The sequence below is a fragment of the Delphinus delphis genome, chromosome 7 (assembly GCF_949987515.2).
Source record: "Delphinus delphis chromosome 7, mDelDel1.2, whole genome shotgun sequence".
Taxonomy (NCBI): Eukaryota; Metazoa; Chordata; class Mammalia; order Artiodactyla; family Delphinidae; genus Delphinus; species Delphinus delphis.
In genome coordinates this window covers 11834961-11859849 of record NC_082689.1, presented here as the reverse complement: position 1 = coordinate 11859849, position 24889 = coordinate 11834961, and the positions used below count along the sequence as shown (strand labels likewise).

Genomic DNA, 24889 nt, shown 5'->3' with positions numbered 1-24889 from the left:
TTTCTAAGGAGACTTACTTTTATATCATTCTATTTTCAGTGTAATACAGTAGAAAATTAAATGCTAAAAGTTGAAACATTCAGTGCTATTTACAAATGGTCTGCAATCTGTCCGCCGTTTTTTCTGGTGAAGCCGGAGAAAGATCTAGAGTGATCTAAGAATTGAGGTGACACGGGAGCCCTGTGGAAAATAATCAAGTACATGAAGGCGGCTGTCTGATAACTCCTGGGAGAGGAGCATCACACTGAAGGTGTCCCCTGTCACTCCTCCCTCTCTCCTTTCCTTCAGCAGTACTGAGTCGTCTGTCCTACTGCTTTCTTAGGGTTAAGAAATGGGAAAGTCCCTTAGGAAGGGTAAGAACGTGGCTCACCTAGCATCTTTGTTGTGGGGCAGCTTCTCTCAATAGCCAGAGCATCTCTACTTGTCAGAGGTCTCAAAGACCAAGCTTGGTCCCTTGGAAGGCAAAGTGCATCTTATGTCATTAGGAACCTTAAGGAACTTCAGAGAGTATGTTAGGGTTTCATTGTCCCCACCAAATTCTGTTCCCTGTAGGGCTAACCCCAAACAAAAGAGAGCTTATTTTAACAATTGTTTAGAAATCATTTATAATGGCTTTCAGCTTTGTTACAAAGAATCTCTTAATTGTTGGAAAGGTTAGTAGTTACAGCCTTATGGCTGTTGTGTTCTATCAGATGTGTCTGTTTTTATGCTACTACCATACTGTTTTGTTTACTATAGCTTTATAATATAGATGGCAATCAGGAAATGTTAAGATAGCTATTATCAAAAAGACAAGAGATAACAAGTATTGGTGAGGATGTTGGTGGGAATGTAAATTGGTGCAGCCACTATGGAAAACAGCATGGAAGTTCCTCAAGAAATAAAAAGAACTACCATATGGTCCAGCAATCCCACTTCTGTGTGTATATCCAAAGAAAATGAAATCAGTATCTCGAAGAGATATCTGCACCCCCATGTTCATTACAGCATTATTCACAATAGCCAAGATAGGGAAACAACCTAATGGATGAAGAAAATGTGGTATTGGGCTTCCCTGTTGGCGCAGTGATTGAGAATCTGCCTGCTAATGCAGGGGACACGGGTTCGAGCCCTGGTCTGGGAGGATCCCACATGCTGCGGAGCAGCTAGGCCCGTGCGCCACAACTACTGAGCCTGTGCGTCTGGAGCCTGTGCTCCACAACAAGAGAGCCCGCGATAGTGAGAGGCCCGCGCACCGCGATGGAGAGTGGCCCCCACTTGCCACAACTAGAGAAAGCCCTCGCACAGAAACAAAGACCCAACACAGCAAAAATAAATAAATTAATTAATAAACTCCTACCCCCAACATCTTCAAAAAAAAGGAAAAGAAAATGTGGTATTTATATGTATATAATGGAATATTATCAGCCATAAAAAAGAAAGAAATCCTGTTATTTTTGACAAAATGGGTGAACCGGAAGGACATTATGCTAAGTGAAATAAGCCAGAGAAAGATAAATACTGTATGATCTCACTTATTTGTGAAATCTAAAAAAGTTAAACTCATAGAACCAGAGAGTAGAACAGTGGTTCCCAAGGGGTTGGCGTGGGGTGGTAAATGCAGAGATGTTGGTAAAAGGGTACAAACTTTTAAGTTGTAAGATGAGTAAGTTCTGGGGATGTAATATACAGCATGGTGACTATTGTTAATAATACTGTATTACATACTTGAAATTTACTAAGATAATAGATCTTACGTGTTCTCACGTATATACACCCACACAATGGTAAGTATATAAAGTGATGAACTTGAGTTAATGAACTTGATTCTGGAAATCATTTCATAACATATATGTATATTAAATCATCACATTGTACACCTTTAAAAAAATTGCGTTGCCCAACTTAAACATGTACAATTTTTATTTGTCAGTCACACCTCAGTAAAGCTGGCAGGGGTGGCGGGAGAAGCCTACCCCTGCAATTAAAATGTTTGTTTCCTTCATATTTAGGCGTTTTTCCCTCCAATATTGATTACCCAGGACAGCAGTACTACTTTAATAGTTTTGGTAAGTACTGTGTTTCATTTAATACATTTAAACTTATATTTTAAAATGATAGTGTTTGCTACTGTAGAGCTACTTTAAAATAATACTTTATGCCTTTGGAGAGTACTTCACACATTATATGCTTGTGCCTCTAACATGCATGGAAGCTAGATGGAGGGGTCACCCGGGGAGCACATGTGGGCGCGTTGTTAGGGAAGGCTAGGGAAGGAGGGAACTCTGGTGTGAAAATACTGTATGATTGGTTTGAGGTCTCTCAGACATGGTTAGAGTCATACTAGACCCAGGTCCCTTGATTCTCAGCCTAAGAGACCATTCTGCTGGCTAAGTGTTAGAAGTTAGTTTCAGATATACAGTTCTCCACGGTCCATGCCACCTACATATTCAGAAAGAATCATGCTTGCCCTAAGAGGCTAATATAGGCATTCCTCTAATAGTTAATACCATGTGACTTAAAGAGGAGAATGTATTTTTTCTAGATATCTTTGTAAATAGGTAGAAAGGACTTCCTGTTGAAGCATATGACCTGTTTTAGGCTAAAGTTCTTGCATTCCAGCCTGGGGAAGCTGCACTGCAATATCCTGGATCAATACCAGCAGATAGGTGTCAGAGAAGCCGTAGGCTCTGCAAGCAGTGGGTGGCTTTATTGTCCTGCGCATCGGGAATTGCTGCAGCTTAAATCTGGGGTCAGCAGCCTTTCCTGTAAAGGGCCAGATAGCTACTGTTTGAGGTTCTAAAGGCTTTGTTGACCATATGGTCTGTGTCTCAACTAGTCAACCTGTGTCGTAGCATGAAAGCAACCATAGACTATTCATAAGCAAATGTGCATATTTGTGTTCCAATAAGACCTGATTTACAAAAACAGGCAGTGGGTTGTATTTGGACTATAAGTTGTAGCTTTATATACACGGTGCTTTTGCTTTATTTTTCCGTACAGGTTCTTAGCCTCAGTCTGGTTTACTCAGTAGCACTTTGTAAGTGGTTCATTGTGCACGTGTCAGACTAACCACTGTGGGAGAGAAAGAAAGAGCTATAGTCCCTGTCTCAGTATTTAACCAGGAGTGAGAATGTAGGTGCCATACATTTAAAAAGGTGAAACAGTAGAAATGAAAAGGACTAACTAGGGTATAGAAAGTAGAATGGTGAACCGTGGAGTGGGGTGATACACAATAAGGCAATGATAGCTAATAATGACATTTGTTGAGTTTTTACTAAAATGTCTCCTTCCAGTAACTACCCCCTGCACTGTTCTGGTTTCATTTCTGTCACCATAGATTAATTTGCCTGAGCCTGAACGTCATATAAATCTACTCATTTACTAAGTACTCTTTTGTATCTGGCTTTTGTTATTCAACCTCATTTTTTATGATCCATATATGTTGTTGTATGTATCAGTAGTTATTCTTTTTTACTGCTGAATGGTATTTTATTGTTTCAATATGCCACAGATTTTCTGGATATCATTTTTTTAATAATTTCTAATTTATTTCTCTTGTTATTAGGGACAGACTCAGTGTAGTTTAATCCTTTTACTTTAATGAGGCTTTCTTTTGGCCCAGTGTATGGTCTATCCTGGTGAATGTACCATATGCCCTTGAAAAGAATGTGTATTCTGCCATTGTTGAAAGTAGTACTCTACACATATCAATTAAGTTAAGGCGGTTTACAGTCTTGTTTATATTTTCTGGGTCTTTACTGGGTTTTGTATCTAATTTTTTATCATGTATTTTGTCTTTCACTAAATTTGGAAGGGTTTCAGATACAATTTCTATAAGTATTTTTTTCTCCACCAATCTGCTGCTCCTCTCAAGGCTTTAATGACATGAATTTTAGACATTTTAATAATGTCCCTCAAGCTCCTCAGGCTCTTATTTATTTCTTTCGATCTTTTTCCCTCTGTTCTTCATATTGGATAGCTTTTATTGATTTATCTTCAAGTTCACTGACTCCTTTCTCTGTCATCTCCATTCTGCTATTGAACCTAGCGAACCTATCCAGTGACTTTTTTTTTAATAATGTAATTTTAGTTCTAAAATTTCCATTTGGTTCTTTTTTTAGTTTCTGTGTCCCTGATGAAAACTCTGTCTGTGCATTTCAGGAGTGCACCTTTATCTTATAGAGCACAGTTATTGTCTATCTTTAAAATCCGTCTGATAATCCCAACATCTGAGGCCTGTTTTGTGGCTGGCACCTGCTGATTGTCTTTTTCTCCTGAGAATTGGTCACATTCTTCTGTTTTGTTTTGGTTTTGTATGCCTGGTAAATTTCTCTTCTATCTGAACGGTTTGACCTTTATTGTGAGATTTTAGATTCTGTTAAAATCCTCTGCAGAATGTTGATTTTTGTTTGTTTGACCAAGCAGTCAACCTGGTTAGGTTCAGAGCACAAATTCTGTTTTTCTTTCTGTGGGTGGTTGGTTCCAATGTCAGTTCAGTTTTCAAATCCTTTATTGTACTATTTGGGCCTATCCCATTCATGTACCACTCATGAGATGATCTGATACTTGTGTAGTTAAGTTATGTGGTAGTTGAGTTTTCCAAGTCTTTGCTTCTTTTATTCCCTTGTGTCTGTTCACTGCATGCATAGCTCAGGGATGGGCCCAGGGCTTATGTCAGTTGATCTGCAGAAATAGAAGGTTCTTCTGTGCAGATCCAAATTTCCAGGTAGTATCGTTTTTCTCCTGCCTCAAGAACTATCGTAACCATTTCCTCTAGTGCAGGTCTCTTGGTAATCAATTCTTCTAGCTTTTGTCTTACTAAAGAACTAAAGAATATCCTCTCCCATCTGATTTTCACCTACACCAATGTTAGACTGCTTCATGTTGTCCCACAAGTCTCTGAGGCTCTGTTTATGTTGTTTGGTGTGTGTGTGGGCTTCAGTTTGGATAGTGTTTGTGGCTGTGTGTTCAAGCTCTGTGATCTTTCTTCCATAATGTCGAATTTGCTGTCAATCCCATCTGGTGAATTTTTCCTCTCAGATGCTCTCTTTTTTAGTTCTGGAAGTTCCATTTAGTTCCCTTTTATATCCTCCATTTCTCTTCTCATTAAATTCATGTTTTTATTTATTTAAGTCATGGGCATAGTTATAATGGCTATCCTGAAGTCCTTGAGTGCTAATTCTGTCTTATCTATATATTTTTTGCATCTGCTTCATTAGACTGATTTTTTTCCTGGTCACAATCTTTTTTTTTTATCTTGTGATTTTGATTGGATGCTAGACATTGTGTATTTTGTGGTATTGAGTGCTAGAGTCTCTTTCCTTTTAAAGAAAACTGGACTTTGTTCTGGCACACAGTTAAGTTTCCTGATGATTAGTTTGATCCTTCTGGGGCTTATTCTTTAATTCTTGAGGGTGGGTCTAAAGTAACTTTTATTCTAGGGTTAATTCTGTGCTGTGGCTGAGATGTTATTTTTGTGGGATCTCTCCTGAATGCCCTTTGTTCAGCAGGGACTCTGCTCTGGCTGGTTGGAATGCAAAGGTCTCCCAGCCCTGCCTGATCTCTGGGAATTGTTCAGTTTATAGCTCTCAGGCATCCTTTGCCTGGTCTCATGGAATTTCACACTCATGGCTTAATATTCAACAACATCTCCAGGCGACCCCATGAAGATTTCTGGAGGTTTTGCTATGCACGTAGTTTTCTCTTTGCTGTACTCTGCCCTGCAAATTCCAGCTCAACTCAGGGAGCCTGCTGCATCTGATTGTGTTCACGCTCCCTGTACCACCTCTGGAAAGTGCCTCCAGGCTTCCTTTATTTCCTTTCTCTCAAGATTCAAAATCTTGTACTGCCAATTGTACAATGTCTAAAAACATTTGTTTCATATATTTTCTCCAGACTTCTACTTAAGATTAAGTAGAAGGGCTAGTCCAGTCCCAGTTACTCCTTCCTGGCAGAGGTAGAAGTTCAATTCAGCGATATTAATGTAGTGCAGTCGGGGTTCAGCCTGGAAGGAAGGAGCAGGGCTGTAGTCACTGGAGGTTTTACCCAGAAGAAGTGGGGTGCTGTGTCTTGATGAGTAAGTAGAAGTTAAGGAAAGCCATGAAAGGAAAGGGCTCTTCAGTCCTTTATGAAAAAGCCTGTCTGGGATTATCCAGAATGGACTGGAGTGCCACTGAACAATGTATTCAGTAGAGTGACACTGTGGGAGTTATAGTGAAGATACGTTTTTGCTGTAGTTCTAAAGGCTCGGAGCATGGTCATCCATCCTGGCTGTTTGTATGAATCACCTGAGGCGCTTTTACAACATGTCCATGCCTTGAATTCAACCCACGCCAATTAAGTTAGAATAGGGATAGAGACAGGGACTTTGACTTTCTTTTTTAAAGCTTCCCAGGTGATTCTAATGGGTTCAGGAACGAAAACCATAGGCTTAGGTGATTGGCTTGGGGACTACCGAGATGAATGCTGTTGCTGCCCAGAGAGGCTTTACTCTGAGGCTTTTGCTGATGATGATCTGGATGCTTCGAATCCTAGAAGCGTGGTCTTGGTGTAGGAGAGGAACGGCTGCTGGACAATGCAGGCTCACCTGCTGCTATCTGTGGACTCACCCGAGGAGAGGAGGTGTGATGATCAGTTGTCAACAAAGCTGATGTAGTCATTTGGAAGAGCATTGGGTTCTTTTGGTTGTTTGTCATGGAGGCCAGTTTACACTGACTTAAGTATAAGAAGAGGTTTCTCGGCCTATGTGACTAGGAAGAGGTGAATTGTACAGGAAGACCATTTTGGTTCTGTCTCCCATTGTGATTTCTCTCTTCCTGTTGACCTTGTTCTCTCTAGTAGGCAGAGGACATGGCTCCTAATACCTCAGAGTTGCTAGAGGAAAAGGAGCTTGTCTCCTGGTTCATTTTTTAAGTCTCCAAAAGAAACAAGAATGTTCCTCTAGATGAAAAGAGTAATAATAACATACTTGTGCACAGACATGACTTGAACTATCATAGATTACCTAGTCCTAATATCTTGTGTGACAGCTGGGAATTGAGGTTTAGAAATGTTAAGTAATTTGGCTAAAGTCATACCGGTAGTTAGTTATAGAACTAGGACTAAGAATGCAAGTCACTGATTCCTAGCTGCTGCTTTTTCTATTGTACAGGGATATGAGATGGACATTCTACTGATTTAACCTTACAAATTAGGGAAGTTTCCCGTATTGACTTTTCTTTCATCTTTTTTGAACTTATTTAAAAAAAAGGAAAAACGGAAACCTGCAAAAAGCCTCCTTCATATGAAAGAGGCATAAGCACAGCAGACACATAGGCCAGAGAATCAAAGGCAAAAATAAAAGCCCCTTTCACCTTTCTTTCTTATTCCCTGTAAGATTACCATATTTATATTTCTTCCACTGAAGTGATTGGATTTCTTCAAAGGCAGAGCTACATAAGGCCCGGTGGCCATACTAATGGTCATCTAGGGAACTTTTATGAGAGCATATGTATCTCTTACAAGTAATGATTTATTCTTAATATGGCCATCCTTAGCTGGAAAAGTCTTTATAGGTCAGAGAACCTCATGAATGTTTAAAAAGCTGTTACCAATTTTTCTAATCTCGGTGGTGTTTCTTGATCTCTTTTGCTGTGAAATTCTGGTATGTGTATAAGGAACAGATGGAGTAGTTTATAGAATAATGATAACCAGAATTTCTTTTATTACGGAGCCAAAGTATATAACTACAAAAAAATATTAAACTAGTATTCATTGCAGGATATAATTTAAACTTTTTTATCTTAAGTGTTTGATTGTTAGGTTTTTCCAGCTATGTTTATTATGAAGATTTAAAAAAATCTGATTGGGCCAGTGGAACAGCTGTAGAAAATTTTTGGTCCTAGGAGACCTGTTCTCATTATAATAGATATTGATGGGATTTTCGGTCCTGTTGATGATTTATGACTGATGATATAGAACCTTTAACCACACTAGTCTTTTTGACTTAAGGCATTAAAACTTTCCCTTTCTCTCTCCCCATGTTTTGTCTCACAAGTACCAAATTAGATTTTATAATATTCAGATGTTTAGAGTTGTAGGCTTACATTTTGTTAAGGCACTGCTCGGTTGTATTTTAAAAGAAATACACGAGGAAAGATGTTTTTCTCTATCAAGAAAATGTTGCCTCAAATCGTAGCAAATTTACCTGTCAATTGAAACTCTATAGACGTATGTCTTATTTCCGGTATCTGCATAGATAGCTATTCAGAGCTTTGGGGTTACTTTGGATTTTGAACGAGCTGAATATTTTAGAGGGTAGAAATGCTGCTTAGACCTTCTGTAACAAAATGACTTTCCACAGGGATTTGAAAGTGGTAATGAGCCATATGGGAAAGTGCCCAATGTGCTTTTTGTGTTGCAATAAAATAATTGGCACTCTTAGGGAATTGGGCAGTCTCTCTATTCAGGCATTACTGAAGCATCCTGTGGTATTCAGCGACTTATCCATAAATATTCTATTATGTTTTGGAATGGTTGCCCCTTTCTTTTATTCTTTGTGAAGTAGATACATTTATTGTGTTTTGACCATTTGCCCTTATAGAAAAGTTTTTTTTTGGGGGGGTTATTTTTTATTTGTTGGCTTTTTTGGTGAGAAGCATAGAAAGCAAGATTTGTAGCAGTGCCACAGTCGTCTTTATCTCAGGATATGAACCTTGCTGGTGGGTGTTCCCCAACACAGTAGTGGGAGCTGAATTTTTCTGATTGTTCTATTGCGTAGAGACCAATTTGAGGAAGAGTGTCCTTATTAAAAATTGTGTCCAGATCCCATTTCAGTCCTAAATCATTCAGTATACTTATATCCTTATCCTGATTCAAATATCATAATGTTTATATTCTGACATGGGAAACATGTGAGAGAGAATATGGAAGTTGCGTTATAGGAGGTATTTAGTAAATGCCCATTAATTTTTACTACATTAGAAGAAAGGATTAGCCCCCGAAATCCTGAACAATTTTATTTAATGTTTGTTTAAATCATTCATGTCTGTGACTTTCAAGGACATTAAATAAAATAGTACCAACATAGAAGATTTTGTAATAGATGATAAATAGAAGAGTATTGTAGTAATCAGTAAGAGTGAGCAAAGGCTCTGAATAGACTGTTCTCCAAAGCAGATATACAAATGGTTAATTAGCACATGAAGAGATGCTCAACATCATTAGTCATCAAAAACCACAGTGAGATACCACTTCACACCCATTAGGATGGCTATAATTAAAAAGACAGTTAATAACAAGTGTTGGTGAAGATGTGGAGAAATATGAACCCATACATGTTGCTTGTGTGAATATAAAATTGTGTAACTGCTTTGGAAAACATTCTGGTGGTTCCAAATGGTTAAATATAGAATTACCATATGACTCAGCAATTCCACTCTTAGGTATGTACCCAAGAGAAATGAAAACATATGTCCAAATAACAACTTGTATGCAGATGTTTATAGAAGCATTATTCACAATAGTCAAAAGGCAGAAATAACCCAAATGTCATCAGTTGATGAGTGAATAAACAAAATGTGATATATTTCTACAATGGAGTATTACTTGGCCATGAAAAAGAATGAAATACTGATTCATGCTGCAACATGGATGAACCATGAAAACATTATGCTGAATGAAACAAGCCATACACAGAACACCACATATTATATGATTCTGTTTATAAAATTGTCCAGAATGGGCATAGCTACAGAGATGGAAAGTAGATTAGTGGTTATTTAGGGCTAGGAAGGTCAGAGGGTGAGAGCTAAAAGGGTACAGATTTCTTTTGGGGGTGATAGGTATGTTCTAGAATTGATTATGGTATTGATGGCACAACTCTTATGAATATACTAAAAGCCGTTGAGTTACATGCTTTAAATTGATGGATTATATAGTATGTCAGTTATATCTCATGAAAGTTGTAAAAACATACCAATAGACACAAATACTTTATATGACAAATATTTATCTAAACACATATATTATCAGCTGAAACTAGTGTGTTTTATTGTCCTTTCACTTTTTATTTGAAAATAAAGACTTTTAGAGTGCCTGAAAGCTTTTTATGGGAAATTAACTGTTTTCATTTTAATCTCATATATTAGGAAAGCATTTTTTTCATAACCAACACAAAAGTAAATTTTAAAATAGCCTCAAGACCAATTATCAAAAATTCTGAATATGAAATTTCAATTAACCAGGTTCTGCCCTACAGTGTTCCCCTTGTTGACTTGATATTTTTTTTTCTTTAGTCTTTTTAAAGCAATAAGAAGCTTAAACTCAGGCATGTGCTATGGTGGGTGATATGGAGACATATGACACAAGACTTATGAAGGGTAGGAATTTTCATCAATAATAAGCACATTAATTAAACATTTGAAACATCATCTTCAAAGGGTGTGATAATGGAAGGAGAGAAGGGAAAAAAAATCAAACATACTTCTCTCTCATTATACCAGAATTAGATTGGTAATCGTCTGTGGGGAAAAATAATATCTTCCAAACAAATTCCATAAAAGTGGTGATTAAAGAAAAATGTAAGGAATAAACTCAAACGGACTTGAAAAGGTCGATGGAAGTACCTTGCAAAAGTCAACTTTGCCCTTTATTAATGGTATGTCGAAGTTTGATTCTTAAAGCATTATTTAATGACCAGGTTGTCTCTTCTCTCATTTAATCTTGCAACCAGTTTCTCGGAAGTGCTAGTAATAGAAACTATGATCTCTGACTTAGGATTCTAATTAGAGACACACTGGCTTGTATTTCTCGATGTAGTTATCAGCCTCTGAAGTATCATACCTAGCACAGAAGCCTGGCAGAATGTGTTGTAAATATTGGTCTGCCTCTCATTGTTTGGAGCCACCAGACAGTAAGGCTTTATCAGCTATCAGTTCAACCATTCCCTTGACTCCAGCCAGGACTTCACTGAAAATACTCCAAGTATTAAGTAGCTCTAAACTGAAAGAATCCACTCCATATGTCAATAGCCCATTTTCCAGTCCCCTCTCCAGTACTGCTCATGTCTTCTTATATATAAACTGCTCAATATCTTCTTATATAAAATAGGTAACTAATAAGAACCTACTGTACAGCACAGGGAACTCTACTCAATGCTCTGTAATAACCTAATGGAAAAAGAATCTAAAAAAGAGTGGATATGTGTATATGTACAACTGATTCACTTTGCTGTGCACCTGAAACTAACACAACATTGTAAATCAACTAGACTCCAGTAAAAATTGATTTAAAAAATAAACATCTTCTTCGTCTTCAGCACATAAGGACTCATTCATATCCAGTCCCGTGTTCGGCCTTGTGGCTACAACAGTGACGGGACAGTCATCGCCCACCTTCGTGGAGCCATTCTCCATCCATCGGTCTAATTTTGAGGATTAGATTAGATTAGAATCCTCTAATTTTGAGGATTATCACTGTAGTCAAAAGAATGACATAAATTATTTTATTGTCTTTGCTAACAAAATAGGAAGTATGAAAAGAATAGTCCATGGCAGCATTCCATAACTTTTTCATTGTGCCTGTAGGCTACTCTGGATATCAGGATTATTACCCACGTGGTAGGCCAGGTTACCCTGAAGAAGTACCCAGGAACTTTGACGCGTATACAGCGGGACTGAGTGAAGAGGAACAGCTGGAGAGAGCGCTAAGAGCCAGCCTCCGGGACCAAGGTAGGAGTTTGGCGCCCTTCACTTTATTTTAAAGTACATACCTCACGTGGTGAGATGTCTGAAAAAGGACTATTTGTAGCAAATTAAACTTTAAATAGTTTATAAAAAGGATATGTAGATGAAAAAATGTGTGCAGATTGTGATTACAAAGAATGGGGTGTGATGCCGTATTCCTAGCAGCTTAAGCTAATAAGGTGCCAGACTATGTATGTATTGTTAAAGTGGTTCTTTTTATAGGTCTGCTGCACTCAGTGCTTTGTCATTAAAGTCAAGGAACCTAAAAAAAAATTCTTAGGTTTACTTTGAACTTTGAAGGGGTTTACTTTGAAATTCGTATCTGTAAAGTAGGCTATATATCGCTGTGTATCAAACTGTTGGCCACAAGCCTTCCTCAAAATCACATGAATAGCTTGATAAGAATTCAAACTCAGGGTTCCACTGCAGGCCTGCTGAACCAGTCTTCCTGTGGGCAGAGACTAGGAATTTGTATTCTTAACCAACTTTCCAGAAGATCCTTTTACAAACTGATATATGAAAACCGCCGTATTTATTTTGCCATATTTGTTCCGGGGTTTGGGTATTACCGTTTTTAAAAAGCAGTAAAAATCGTCTATTCATTCAATAAACATTTATTAAGGTCTTACTGTGTTTCATGTACTGTGATAAAGAATACAGGAAGGTTAAAAAGTGGAATCTCCCCCCACCACCCAAAGTTCACAATCTCTGGTAGGGGAAATGCATGCTAGATGCCATAAGTAACCATAATGTCAGGTACCTAGGAGAGGCTTAGGCCGATTGCTAGAGGCAGTGAGAAGGGGTGAGCTCTTCCTTAACTAGATCTACCAGAATTTCACAGAAGAGGCGGCATTCGAGTTGGACCTTCAAGAATGTGTAGGGTTTGCAGAGATGCGGAAGGTCCTTCCAGGCAGGAATCAGTATCTGCTCAGACACAGAAGCAAGCGGTGTGGTCATCCCACCTTCACTTTCGAATGGAGCATTAAGAGAAGAAGGGGAAGAAGAGTGAGCAGCGAGGCTAGGGCCTGATCACAGAGGTCCTAGAATTAAATAGGCCACGTGGAAAATGGATCTGGTCTATGATGTAAATGCCAGTAAGAGTTCTGCACAGGGGAGTGATGAGATCAGACCTGTGCATGTGAATCGGCAGCAGTCATTTCACGAACAAGGATTGAGCACCTCTGGCGGGGGGGTACCAGGCATCACACCAGATGATGGGAATACATAAATTGTGACTACTTGGTGTCTGAATTGAGGGAATACGGTCTTAGCAGCAGCAGTGTGCGTGGAGGGGGTGACCTAGGAAACGGGGAGGAAGAGATAAATTAGTACTTGTCGGGTGAAGAGTATCAGAACTGTGGTCTATCAGTTGTCTGTTACTGGTTAAAATCACCCTGCCACCCATGGCTTAAAACAATACACATTTCCTCTTGCTCCTGTGTGTACGGGTCCACTGGGCCAGGCTTCCGTGACCTCGGCTGGTGTGCTGAGGTGTCTGCAGTGGTCATCTGAGGCTGGCTGCTCTAGGGTGACGTCCTTCACATGCCTGACGGACTGTTGTCTGATGCGATGGTGGAGACTGGGCCGTACATGACTTATCATCCAGCAGGCCAGCCCAGGCTCATTCACAAGGCCTCAGCGCGAGGGTTCCAAGGGAGAGTGTGGAAACAAGTGAGACTTGGGCTGATGCATCGTCAGTTCCGCTGTATTTTGTTACTGAAGCAAAGTCATGAGACCAGACAAGATTCATGGGATAGGGAAATAGACTCCATCTCTTCATGGGAGGAGCTGCAGAGTCACATGGCAAAGGGGCTGCACAGAAGGAGAGGTGGATAATTGGGGCCATTCTTGTAATCACTAGGTTCAGTGGACTACTGGTATTACAATCACTGCAAGCATGCCTTAGCCTCGGAATCCTAACCTCTGGGGGCAGGGCCCCAGAGGGTGTATTTTAACAAATTCTCAAGGTTAGTCCTGTGCACACAGCTGCTTAATCACTCCCAGGTGAGACATGAAGTATTACTGGAGGTGAGGATATTATGTATTTAATTTAATCTGGAACAAGCCATAATCTTAACGGAACTGTGGTCCGATTTGTTATCTTGGATTGTCCATTGCACGTAAATACGATATGCTTTCTTGGATGTAAATCTTAGAAATACAGTAGGAATGTTATCATTGATAAAAATATTAATCCCAGTCTACCACACACAAAAAAAAGTTAAGTAAGTCAGGGCAAGCCTACTAATCATGGACTTTGTACAAAACTTTATTTAGTACCACAAAGGGACAACAGGAGGGAATTTTTTGGAGTGATGGAATTATTCTGTATCTTGGTTGTTGTGATGGATACACAACTCTTTGCATTTGTCAAAACTCACCTAACTATATCCCACAAAGAGTACATTTTCCTAAAAAGGAATTTTAAAAGAAGTAAATAAAAATTAACAAGAGACCAATGAAATAACTGGTAGCCTTGCAAAGATCATCAAGCACCGTAAACCACTAGTTAAAAGGTTGTTTAGAAACCGGACGTTGTCTAACTGGTTCACTTTGCTGTACACCTGAAGCTAACACAACATTGTACATCAGCTATACTCCAGTAAAAATTTAAAAAAGAAACGGGACATTCACATGGTGATAAAGTATCACCTCATAGAGGACATGCTAATAGGAGTGGCAAACAGAGATTTGACAGTCACCACCTGAATCCAGCGATCAAACGTAGCGGCATCATTGGTGGGAGGGCCTGATATTGTGTGTCTCCTGATATGATGCCATATGAGGAACACAGCACCGTCTATGACATATTCTTACTAAAAATGTTTAGCCTGACTCTAATGAAGTCTTCCAATGTAAGGGGTCCATATACAGGAAATACATGGAATAGAGGAATAAGTTGAGAAATCAGATAAAACGTGAGGTTTCTGCAATTCAGTGAGACTGGTCTCCTGCGGGGGATGTGGGAAGAGTATCATAAAAAAAGCAGGATGTGATTTTATATTAAAAGGAAATAACAAGCAAATATAACATGAGAACCTTGAAAAACTGGTTCTTATAAAAGAAAAATTTTGAGGAAACAGGAGAATTTTGTATTTGGACTAGATATTAGATGTTATTTGGGAAATTAGCTTTCTTTGGTATTATGGACAAGTAGCAGAAGGTCCCTGATTCTTGGGAGATACCCACTGAAGTATTTAGAAGCAAAATAATATGTCTGCAACTTACTTTCAATTTTTAGCCGAAACAACTCTCTCTGCTCTCTCCTTTCCTGTCTCTCTCATTCTTTCACTCACTCACTTCCTCCCTGCATAAGTTCTACATTCAGATAAGTTTGGGAAACTGCAAACTATACCCCCTTGAAGATCCAGAATGGCACTATTATACTGACGATTCTAATTAGTTCTACAATTAAGAAACCAATTTATTAAATTAATGTTTTCCAAACTTATTTGACCACAGAATTTCATTTTCAGTGGATGTTTTAAGAGCATATGGAACTAGTTCCAATAAAACTGATCTGAAGAGACTCCTTGAAGTGCATTATACAGTAACAGGTGACAACAAAGGAAATAGCTTTGCAAATTGTTTATATTAATTTCAATTTTATTTTCCTTAAAACACTTCATGACTGTCTTATTAAGAGTGAGAAACCAAGGAGACATTTTTTTAAATGGCCTTTATTACTTTTTAGCCCTTTTTTCCCGGTGGAAAAATATTTGGTTTGAGTTTATTTTATAAAAGTTGGCCATATGATATGTACTATTTTGAACCTTACTTTTTTTCATTCAGTATTATGTTGTAATCATTTTTTCACACCACTAAAATTTTTTGAACATACAGTTCCTCCATATATTTATATATTTTCTTAAACTTATACCTAAGTCTGTCTTTCTTTTTTTCTTTCTTTCTTTTTTTCTTTCTTTCTGCAGGGAGAGGTATGCTATTAAAAATAGTATTTTTTATTCTATATTTGTAGAGATTATTATGTACTTTTTCTTCTTTAGTCTATTGACATACTAAATCATTTTGATTTTCAAACTTGAAGCAGGTTTGTATTCTCAGGATAAATCTCACCTGGTTGTGATATTTTATGGCCCATCCTGGTGAAAATGCCATGTGCACCTGAAAAGAACGTGTGTTCTGCTCTAGTTGGGTGGAGTGTTTTACAAATGTTAGTTAGATTAATTGAGTTGATAGTGTTGCCCAGATCTCCTAATCCCTATGGATTATCTTGTCTACTGAGCACTGTGAGTATTGTGAATTATATAGAATTACTGTGAGTAATACTGAGTAGGTACTGTATGGTCCCCTCAGTGCATCAAAGACTTCGAATTCCTCTGTTACCTTGTTTTTAGGGTGGGGGCTGATTTGCCAGAGTGCCTCTCAATGTCTGCTTGAACTTCAGTTGTAAGTCTTTGTGCTGCAGCTGGGATAGGTACTCCATCCCCTCCGTCGCCCCTCCCCCGGTGGCACACTGCTATTACTTGTTAGCCTGTGTTTTTTAGTTTGGTGGTGGAGACCAGTGCCGGGGGGTGCCCTGATTAAGCCTTAGTCCACACAGTCACTGTGTCCCTCGGTTTGGAGGTGTGGCCTTCTCAGTATCCCTGCCCCTCTCCCCAGTTTAGAGGGTTTTTTTCTTTTTCTCCTCTTCCCTTCTCTAAGCTGCAGGAGGTTTTCACCATTTCCTTAAGGGAAACTTGGCTTTCGCCTTTCTCCCAGGCATTTAAGTCTTTTGTTCCTTAGGGACGATAGGGAAGAAGGATCTAGGCAGCCTTTCATGCAGACCTTTCCTGCAGTGGCTGCTGTTCTTTCCCTCAGGACTGTGCCAGGAATGACAGAGGACAAAGGACACTTTCTCTGGGCTCATATATGTCTTTTGCAAGGGCCACATGAGGTCCTGAGAAGAGCCTGAAAGTGGGTGTGAATTCCTTTGTACTGCATCTCCCAGTATGTTCCGTGTTATATATTCTATGAATAGAATCTTGCCAGCTCACACTCAGCCTTTAGCAGTTTAACAGTTTTGGCTGAATTCTTTTTGTTAGTGTCCAGCAGAGTCTGTCCTAGGTAAGCAAGTGTTCCTATGCTGTTTTAGACTTCTGTCTAGTTGGCTGCCCTACTGCCTCAGCTTTCTGTTGGGTTCAGGAAAAGGTATTGATTTGCAGATTGTCCAGCATTCATGTTTATTGTAAGGATAGTAGTGATGCTTTTTCCTGTTTTCTACATCCTTAGTTTGAATCTGTCATTTACTAGACATAATCTGTCTAGTAATTTATTTATTGGCTTTTTTTAAAAAGTGTGATCATTCCCTCATGAAGTAGGTAGAATCTATAGTCCTTTTTTTAAAAGGCTAGGTAAATGCTTAATTCTTTCTGTTTGATTCCCAGTTTTCAGAGTAAGAAGTTAGTGTAATAGTCATCAATAATACTGAGATTTGAAAGAGCCAACTAATAGAAATTCATTTGGTAGAATGCCAGTCCAGAAAGAGACATCCAGCACCAATTAGTTTCTTTAGTTCAATATATTGGAAGAGTAAATTAAAGAATCAAGGTAACAACTTTTTTAACCTCAGAATTTGCTGTTGTCATATTTCTTAATAGTACCTGGCCATAATTATAAGTCCTAAAGCTCATGCCAGGAATAATAATACCAAAGTAGCCTTTGTAGAAGAAATATCGAAATTCCTATTATTTCAAGAAGCTTGCACATTTACTACCATTAACAGAAATCTTGTCTTGTTCTGTTGGCAGTCTCAGTTCTTATAAACGAATCCAAGAGGCAGCTGATACCACAATAATAGAAAAATTTTGGACGAGAGCCATCTCCTTTCTTTGAGTCAAAAGGCAGATGCCAGCTAGGAACATTAGCTCATTGCATTTTCCTCTCCCCTCTCCCCCACGTCCTTCCATGTATAATTTGTGCCCTTTTTTTTTTTTTTTTTTTAAATAGCCTGCCACCAAGTTCAGCGGGTGGCTGGGTACAAAGCTGTGTCCTTTTCAACTTCTATCTGCCAGTCTGGAGCATGTGTACTGGTTAAAACTGGAAATTCTCGTGACATGTGGAGTAACGTGTGCTTCTTTTCTTAGACTCTTCTGAAAGGCAAATGGCCACAATCACACTTTGGCTCTCTTGTGAAAATCAAGCAGAGTTGTCACCCACTCCCCACATTGTACAGTTGGGGTTGCTGGCTAGCCATATGTGAAGCTGTGGTGGGACATACGACAAAGGTCTTGGCTTCAGAATGAAACTGGTTGCTGCTTTGTCTCTAAGTCTTTACATGTAAAATTACCAGGAGAGCCATATTGGAAAAGAGTATCTGGGTTCCGAATTAATATCTAGGGCTTTTATTATTAAAAGATCACTTGACAATATCTTTGAATCCTGTTTATAGGCATATATGTTCATAGGGGCCAATTCAGATACATTTTAAATAAAAAGCAGAAAGAGAATTTATTTTAACTGTGTTGTATATTTTGCTTTTTATTGAGGCTACACCAAGGTAAATAAAAATGACATGTCTTGTTTATTGTTGTATGAAAAATTTTGAAAAAAATGGAATAAATTATGTACATGTTCTTTTAATCTTTCATCGTGTGGTACAAAGAGAAAAGGATGGGAATTCAGTGGTCTGAGCTTCAGTCCTGGAATATCAGTGAACTAACCTTACTTGAGGTGTGAGTCACTGGATCTGATCAGACCTTTGTTTTATTATTATTTTTTATAATAAGAGAGTTGAACTGGGTCCTCTTCAAAGCTTCTTCCTCTTCCATTCTGTGGTAATGGACTGAGCAGGACGGGCGTAGCTAGAAAGAGATGCGGGTATTGAAAAATGTCAGGAATATTGGCGAGTGTTTGTCATCTAGGTTTCAGGGCTGACGGATGAAAGATCTTTTCTGGAAGATAAATTCACACAGCTGTCTAAGGCAGATCTAAATTGATAAATACATGCATTTGATGGTGGTATCTGCGTCAGTTGCATGATTATTTGAGCCTTCACTGGCCCAGTGCAGGCATAATGCAGTTGGCGATTTTTAACATATGCAAATGATCACGGCCGGCCTGCTTGGCTTTGCAGGCGTGTTGCAGGCCAGGACAGAAGAGGTACAGCTCATTCCATGTGACCACTTCTTTTTTTTAAGTAATTTGGTGTGTTTTCCCCCAGGAAAACGTTCTCTGTAATGAAAAAGCGCCATCTGCCAGATTCCCTAAAAGCAGTTTCATTGCAGAACACTTCCTTTGGATTATAGGTTCTTACTCCCTTCTCTCTACGTTGGAGATATTCATTTCAGTGAGTAAAGTTTGATATTTGAGACTGTATCTAGATGTGAAATTGTGCATATAAAGAAATGTAAATACATGATGTTTCAAACCTGCGAAAGAACATGTGAATATATCCCAGTCAGGAAAAGAAATAATAAAATAAGTGGACCAGAGTTCTGTTTAGGTCCCTATTGGGAAGGAGCAGGCTTCTGTGGAGGTTTTATACCTAAAAAGATTAACTGTAGCTCAGCTGCTGCTAAAATAATAAAGATAATGATACATGAAATTGAAACATATTTGAGAAATTAACATTAATAGTTCTATGTGAATTTATAATTTTTCCTCCGGCTACCTAACCCCACAATCACCATTTATTGAAAGGGATCATTCAGATGCTAATGAGTAGATTTAGCAATAAAAGTATACACAAACTTCTAATGAATTAATTCCACCTACCCATGTCCCCTTCATCTTCCCCACACGTGGACCCTGTTTTGTGGACTACCAAGTCTTGATGGTTTCGGAAATATTACCTTGCACACTCATCATGTTGCCCTGGATCATTATTCATTCTGTTCCTCAGGAAATCCCAGTTGGAGCCTCTTGTTTGTGTATGGTACTGTTAAGCACTGCAGGGTACGGAAATGAGTAAATCTTGTTCTTTGCTATCAAACCAAAAACATTGTTCTTTCTGCTGAACGACAGGAGGTTTTAGTGACTGACTGACTTCACTTCAGCTACCCAATATATTAGATTTAGGAAAGAGATACAGTAACTTTTGAAATGAGCTGATCACTTTACTTACCCATCTATGAAATTCTCTGCTTCAGCAACTATGATTCCCTAAGTTATGTAAGAATTTTAGAGAATATCAAGTTTACTAATATGATGATTTGGATACTCAAGTCATCTATACAATTTTTAATCTCGAAGTTATTGAGGTGTATATTCAGTGTTTCATAAGATCAAACTTAATTGGAGAAAACTATTAATATAGGTGTGATTAAGAAACTCCATTTCATAAAATGTTTTAATTAGGAAGAGAGATGTCAAATAGTGCGTTAAAATTATAGTGGATTTTACATTCTTATTAATCAAACAATTGAGGGTGTGAAGAGGTTTCTAATTCTCTGTGTCTGTACTAAAATATGAAACCAAACAAAACAGTATCTATTTTTTTATTTTTGAGCTGAAGGCCCAGACTTTGAGACGTTATTTCATAGACTCAGTAGTTGATATTTTCAGTGAATAAAATTTTATTCTTTTTTATTTGAACCTTTCTAATTCCTTTCTAAGCATTGTAAGTACAGATAACGTATACCACCTAACTTTAGCATATAATTTTAAGCACATAACTGCAGTCTTGGGGAGGGACCTATTGTTTGGATCCTTTGCTTAATTTACTTAAATTACTTTTTAAAGTAGATAATGGAGAATGAGACAAGGCTGAACCATTTTCAAACATAACTGGCACTGAGAGTGACCTTAGAGGTCAGCATATCTGACACCTGATCTTACTCAATGAGGAAACAGACTCGGAGAAGTCAAGAGACTTAATATCCCATCATTTATATCTATGGCCCAATTACTGTGGATGGTGTCCTGCCCTGGGGATGCTGTTGTGATGTAGGTTGGGTTCCCCAGGCATGAAGAGCCTGGGGGTCAGGACCTTCCTGGAAGGTGCTAGATTGGATCCACGTTTCCTTGGGCTCCTGTGTGTCCACCCTAGAGCAGAGTTGAACCCCTGAATTAGCTCCCACATCCGCCTTCCAGGCTGGCTGCAAATGGACTCTCAGCTTTCTCCTACCGCAGGGACAGAGTCCTCTGGTCTTCAGAAGGGAGGGAGGCAGGTGATGACGTGTGTGAGACTGCTCTGATGTGTGTGTGCTAACACCTGTTAGATGCGTGCTGTGGTTGCCGTGCGATTCTGCTTTTGTTTTGCCATGGGAATAAGCAGCACTCAGCTCCTTTTCAGGAAGTCCTCCCTGAATTCCAGATGTCCCGGGGTGGACAGTGCTGAGGGCCTGAGACAGGTGATGATGGGTCCCTGAACTCGGTTATTATGGTCTTTCAGAATTTGGACAAGCATTTGTCCTGCTGGTTATAAAAGCAGAACATATTCACGGTGGAAAATAATCAATACACATCACCAAAAAGAAGACAAAAAGTGATCCATAACCCCACCACCCGGAGAAAAACCACATCACATTTGAGGTGTATCCTTGCAGCTACCCATAATACAGGCACCCAGAAGAAACCACTGTAACTAAATGTTCTGGTGAATTCTTTCCAGGTCAACAAGCAGTACCTCTTCCCTCGTGGTTACTGTGCTAGGAAGGTTCACATCCCCACACAGAACCCTACGAAATAAGCATTTGTAATTATAGCCATTGTTTTAGATTGGGAAATAGAAGCACAGAGAAATGAAATGGCTGGCCCGGGGTCACGTTCTGAGTGGTAAACACCAGGCAAGAAGGCCAGACTTCTCTATTCCTAGTCGGGGCCTCTTCAGAAAAAGCGCTTCTAGGCTGTCGTGAATTGTCAGTTATGGAAGAGACCAGCATGATCCTGTCTGTAGCCTTCCACATAGTCAGCCCGCATGGCCGAGCTGGAGTTATGTTTGTGTTTTGGGAGGTGGATTGGCCATTACGATCATCCTGAAATCAGAACACTGAAAACTCTTTGGTAGGTGTGGTCACTATAGAACAGTCTTAGCTACGTTTAAAAAGACAGTATTACTTGTAGAATGACAATGACATTTCTCTTACTGTTGTCCTCACATGATTGGCTAAGTTCTTTTGTTTGGTTGGATTGTCTTTTTTTTTAAGCAAAAATTCCTGACATTAATTAAAAATTGTGAAATAAATAGTTTGTTTAGGGAAAGAATGCCCTTCTTACACAAGAAACTGGCATCTCAGGTACCTAATAGAACACACACCAAAAAAATGCTTCCTATAGACAATCATAAATAATCTGCTGGGCAGTGATTTGTTTCTACCAAAAATCATAGCATATGAGTTTGAAAATACTGTTTTTACTCTGGACAAGTAGTGACATTTGAATTAGGGATATTTGCGTTGTTCATTTAAATAGGACTCAATTTTTCTTCAGTGGCTTCCTTTTTTTTTTTTTTTTTTTTTTTTTTTTGCGGTACACGGGCCTCTCACTGTTGTGGCCTCTCCCGTTGCGGAGCACAGGCTCCGGACGCGCAGGCTCAGCGGCCATGGCTCACGGGCCCAGCCGCTCCCCGGCATGCGGGATCTTCCCGGACCGGGGCACAAACCCATGTCCCCTGCATCGGCAGGCGGACTCTCAACCACTGCGCCACCAGGGAAGCCCAGTGGCTTTCTTTTTAGAAAAGAAAAGATTCATAACAAAAAAGAATAAATGTGCTTGCCCTAAGTGCGCTTTAAGACAGAATTTTATGTGGAGCCACCTATCAATACTACACGTGAATCATTCACGTGAGAATTTTCACTGTCGTTTACTCAGCCTCTTGAGTCTCACTCAGAGGTGCACGTGTTCATCCGTTTTGTTGTGTTGTTTTGCTAGTGAGAAAAATCAAGTCATATGTTGGTTTCCATTTATTATAGAATCACAAATAGCTTTCAAAGTGGTCTAGTTTCATCACATGGCAGTTCTCCAAGGATTCAAAACTATTTATAATTCTGTTGAACTTCTTATGGAGAGCCAGATGTGAGAGTCATGCATAATATATATTTATATATCTTCAAGCATCTCAATTAGGGACCAGCAATCTTCCTGTGTCACATCTGTGTTTTTTAAATCTACTTTTGTTGCAAGACAGGACCAAAATTGCACAGCGTTATTAAGATTACTATAAATATTAAGCTGATTAAAATTACATTGTAATCATCTGCTTTGGAAACTCGCAAATGGCCTAATCATGCCCCAATAGGAAATAGGTGAAATAAATCATGATCTAGAATAATACTTAGCCACTAAAAATAGAAGCAGGTTCACAGTGAGTCAAATGAGCAGGATATAGCAGTAGTCTTAGTAGAAACTCATTTATTTTTGTAAGACCTAGTAAATGTACTATAAAAAAGATTGGAATAATATTTAGCAAAATGCCACTCATCCTTATTTCTCAGAAATAAGATTATGGTGACTTACTTTCTTGTTTTGGCTTGACTCCATTTTCTAAAATGTCTGCAAAATCATGGAGAACCTTTATTAAGAAAAAATATGAAAACCTATGCATTGCTAAAAATATTTAATATTGACCTTCCTCTTCTTTGATATTCTCCACAGTGCCATCCCATCAAAGGCATCAGGTCATTTTTTGTAGAGAAATGCAGAGAAAACTACACCTCACACCTTCACCTCCAGCTTCTGTGGGCTACTTATGGTCTGTCAGTGTGTTGAGGGAGATTGCGCAGAGCCGAGCATCCAGACTAGGACCTCGACGTCCTGTCTCCACTTTTCCTGTTTGCTCGTTGCCTTCTTTCCCTTCTCATCTCTACTCCAACCTTCCAGGCTAAAGGTATCCATACACTTTGGGCAAGAAGACCAGTGGTTCCTGTTACTGGTAGCTAGCTCTCGCCTGGCTGCTACAATGATTTCTTTCTTAAGGGTTCCAGAACACACTGGATCCTGTCTTAGTTTGAGGCTGCTTTAGTGCCATGGCACTAGGCATTTCCATTTGACTTTACAGTTTACGAAAGTTAAAGCAGCATACATTTTATCGAGTGCAGTCCTTTCAGATCTGTTCTGCTTCGTGTCACTGGAAGGTGTGAGGTGATTGGCACTCAGAGGTTTGGGTCGCCAAGGAAAGCGGGGGAGTCTGGCATACTTTCTGGGGAGTCTGGCATTGCTTTCATTGTCACCAGAAAACAATGGGAGTTGACTCTGGAATCATCGCGTTCAGGATTCCCTGCAAATCAACCAAAACAACCCAAAACCCAGTCGTTTTTAATTTTCAGCTCAGTGAGGCTAAAGGGAAACAGTTTGCTTTTGGCTCAGGTGATGCTGAAATAAAACGCAGCTGAGCCCACCGCGGTTAAGGGAGAATAAAGTGTTTCAAATAGGTGTCTTCTAAAAGGAGAGACATCTGTATGGAACACCTGCTGCCTTCATTATAACTTTAAATAAGCTGCGTCTCTGGGGGTTAGAAGGGCCCTTCTTTTGGCACACTGTGCTGTGACAAAGATAAACTTTAAGCCCCAAGTAGTTTACCATTGTGTAGAGGATGCTTTTTGGCGAGACACATGGGGGTGAGGAGGGAAATGAGCCCCTGGCTTAGATAACTCAGGGCCAGCAAGGCCCGTTTTGAGCACAGCTTTTGACACTATGACACTTGTCAGGTTGTGACAGTGTTTCCTTACCCCTTGGCAGCCCTAATTATTTGCTAATTATTATCGTCTTAATGTTTTATATATCAGGGAAGCGTGGAGACAGTGCTTCTTGCTAAGTGGGCATAGCTGTTTCCTGGACTTCTGGCTTTCTTTGTATGCTTTGAGGAAGGGATCTGAACAGTCACTGTGCAGGCCTGTGTTGATGGCTTGTGTCTCTTATGCTTTTGCTTATTATCACAGGACCAGATGGTCTTGCACGTAGGGACACGGGTGGGTAGAGGGAAAGAGCACCAAGGAATGCCTTTCTCGGAGAGCCTTTCAAACCAGTTGGCATTTGGGCAGTTTCCAGTCCAACCAAGAATGATTTCCATAAGCGGTAGCCGTGAAAACAACCTTGTGGCCCCAGAAGATAATATTTAATCAGCGATGTGGTTCATCTTATTAGCCTGAGGGGGAAATAACTCACCACCAAATTCTACCATGTAATAGATGGGATTGTTTGAAACCCATATCAGAACATCTGCTGTTTTTTAACTGTGCAAACCTAATGCTTTGTCCCCCTAAAGCAGCAGCAGTTGTACAGCTGCTGTGTACCCTGTATCTCTT

General features: G+C 39.3%; 1 protein-coding gene across 4 annotated transcripts in view; it reads left to right on the top strand.

Moving 5' to 3' along the window:
- The window catches only part of RHBDD1 (rhomboid domain containing 1), a 114847-nt gene that overhangs the window by 53504 nt on the left and 36454 nt on the right, over nucleotides 1–24889 (top strand). For all 4 annotated transcript variants that reach the window (XM_060016018.1, XM_060016016.1, XM_060016017.1 and 1 more), the window contains 2 exons: nucleotides 1992–2048; nucleotides 11547–11690. In XM_060016018.1, the coding sequence (XP_059872001.1) occupies nucleotides 1992–2048; nucleotides 11547–11690 (201 nt within the window). The remainder of the gene's footprint in view (nucleotides 1–1991; nucleotides 2049–11546; nucleotides 11691–24889) is intronic.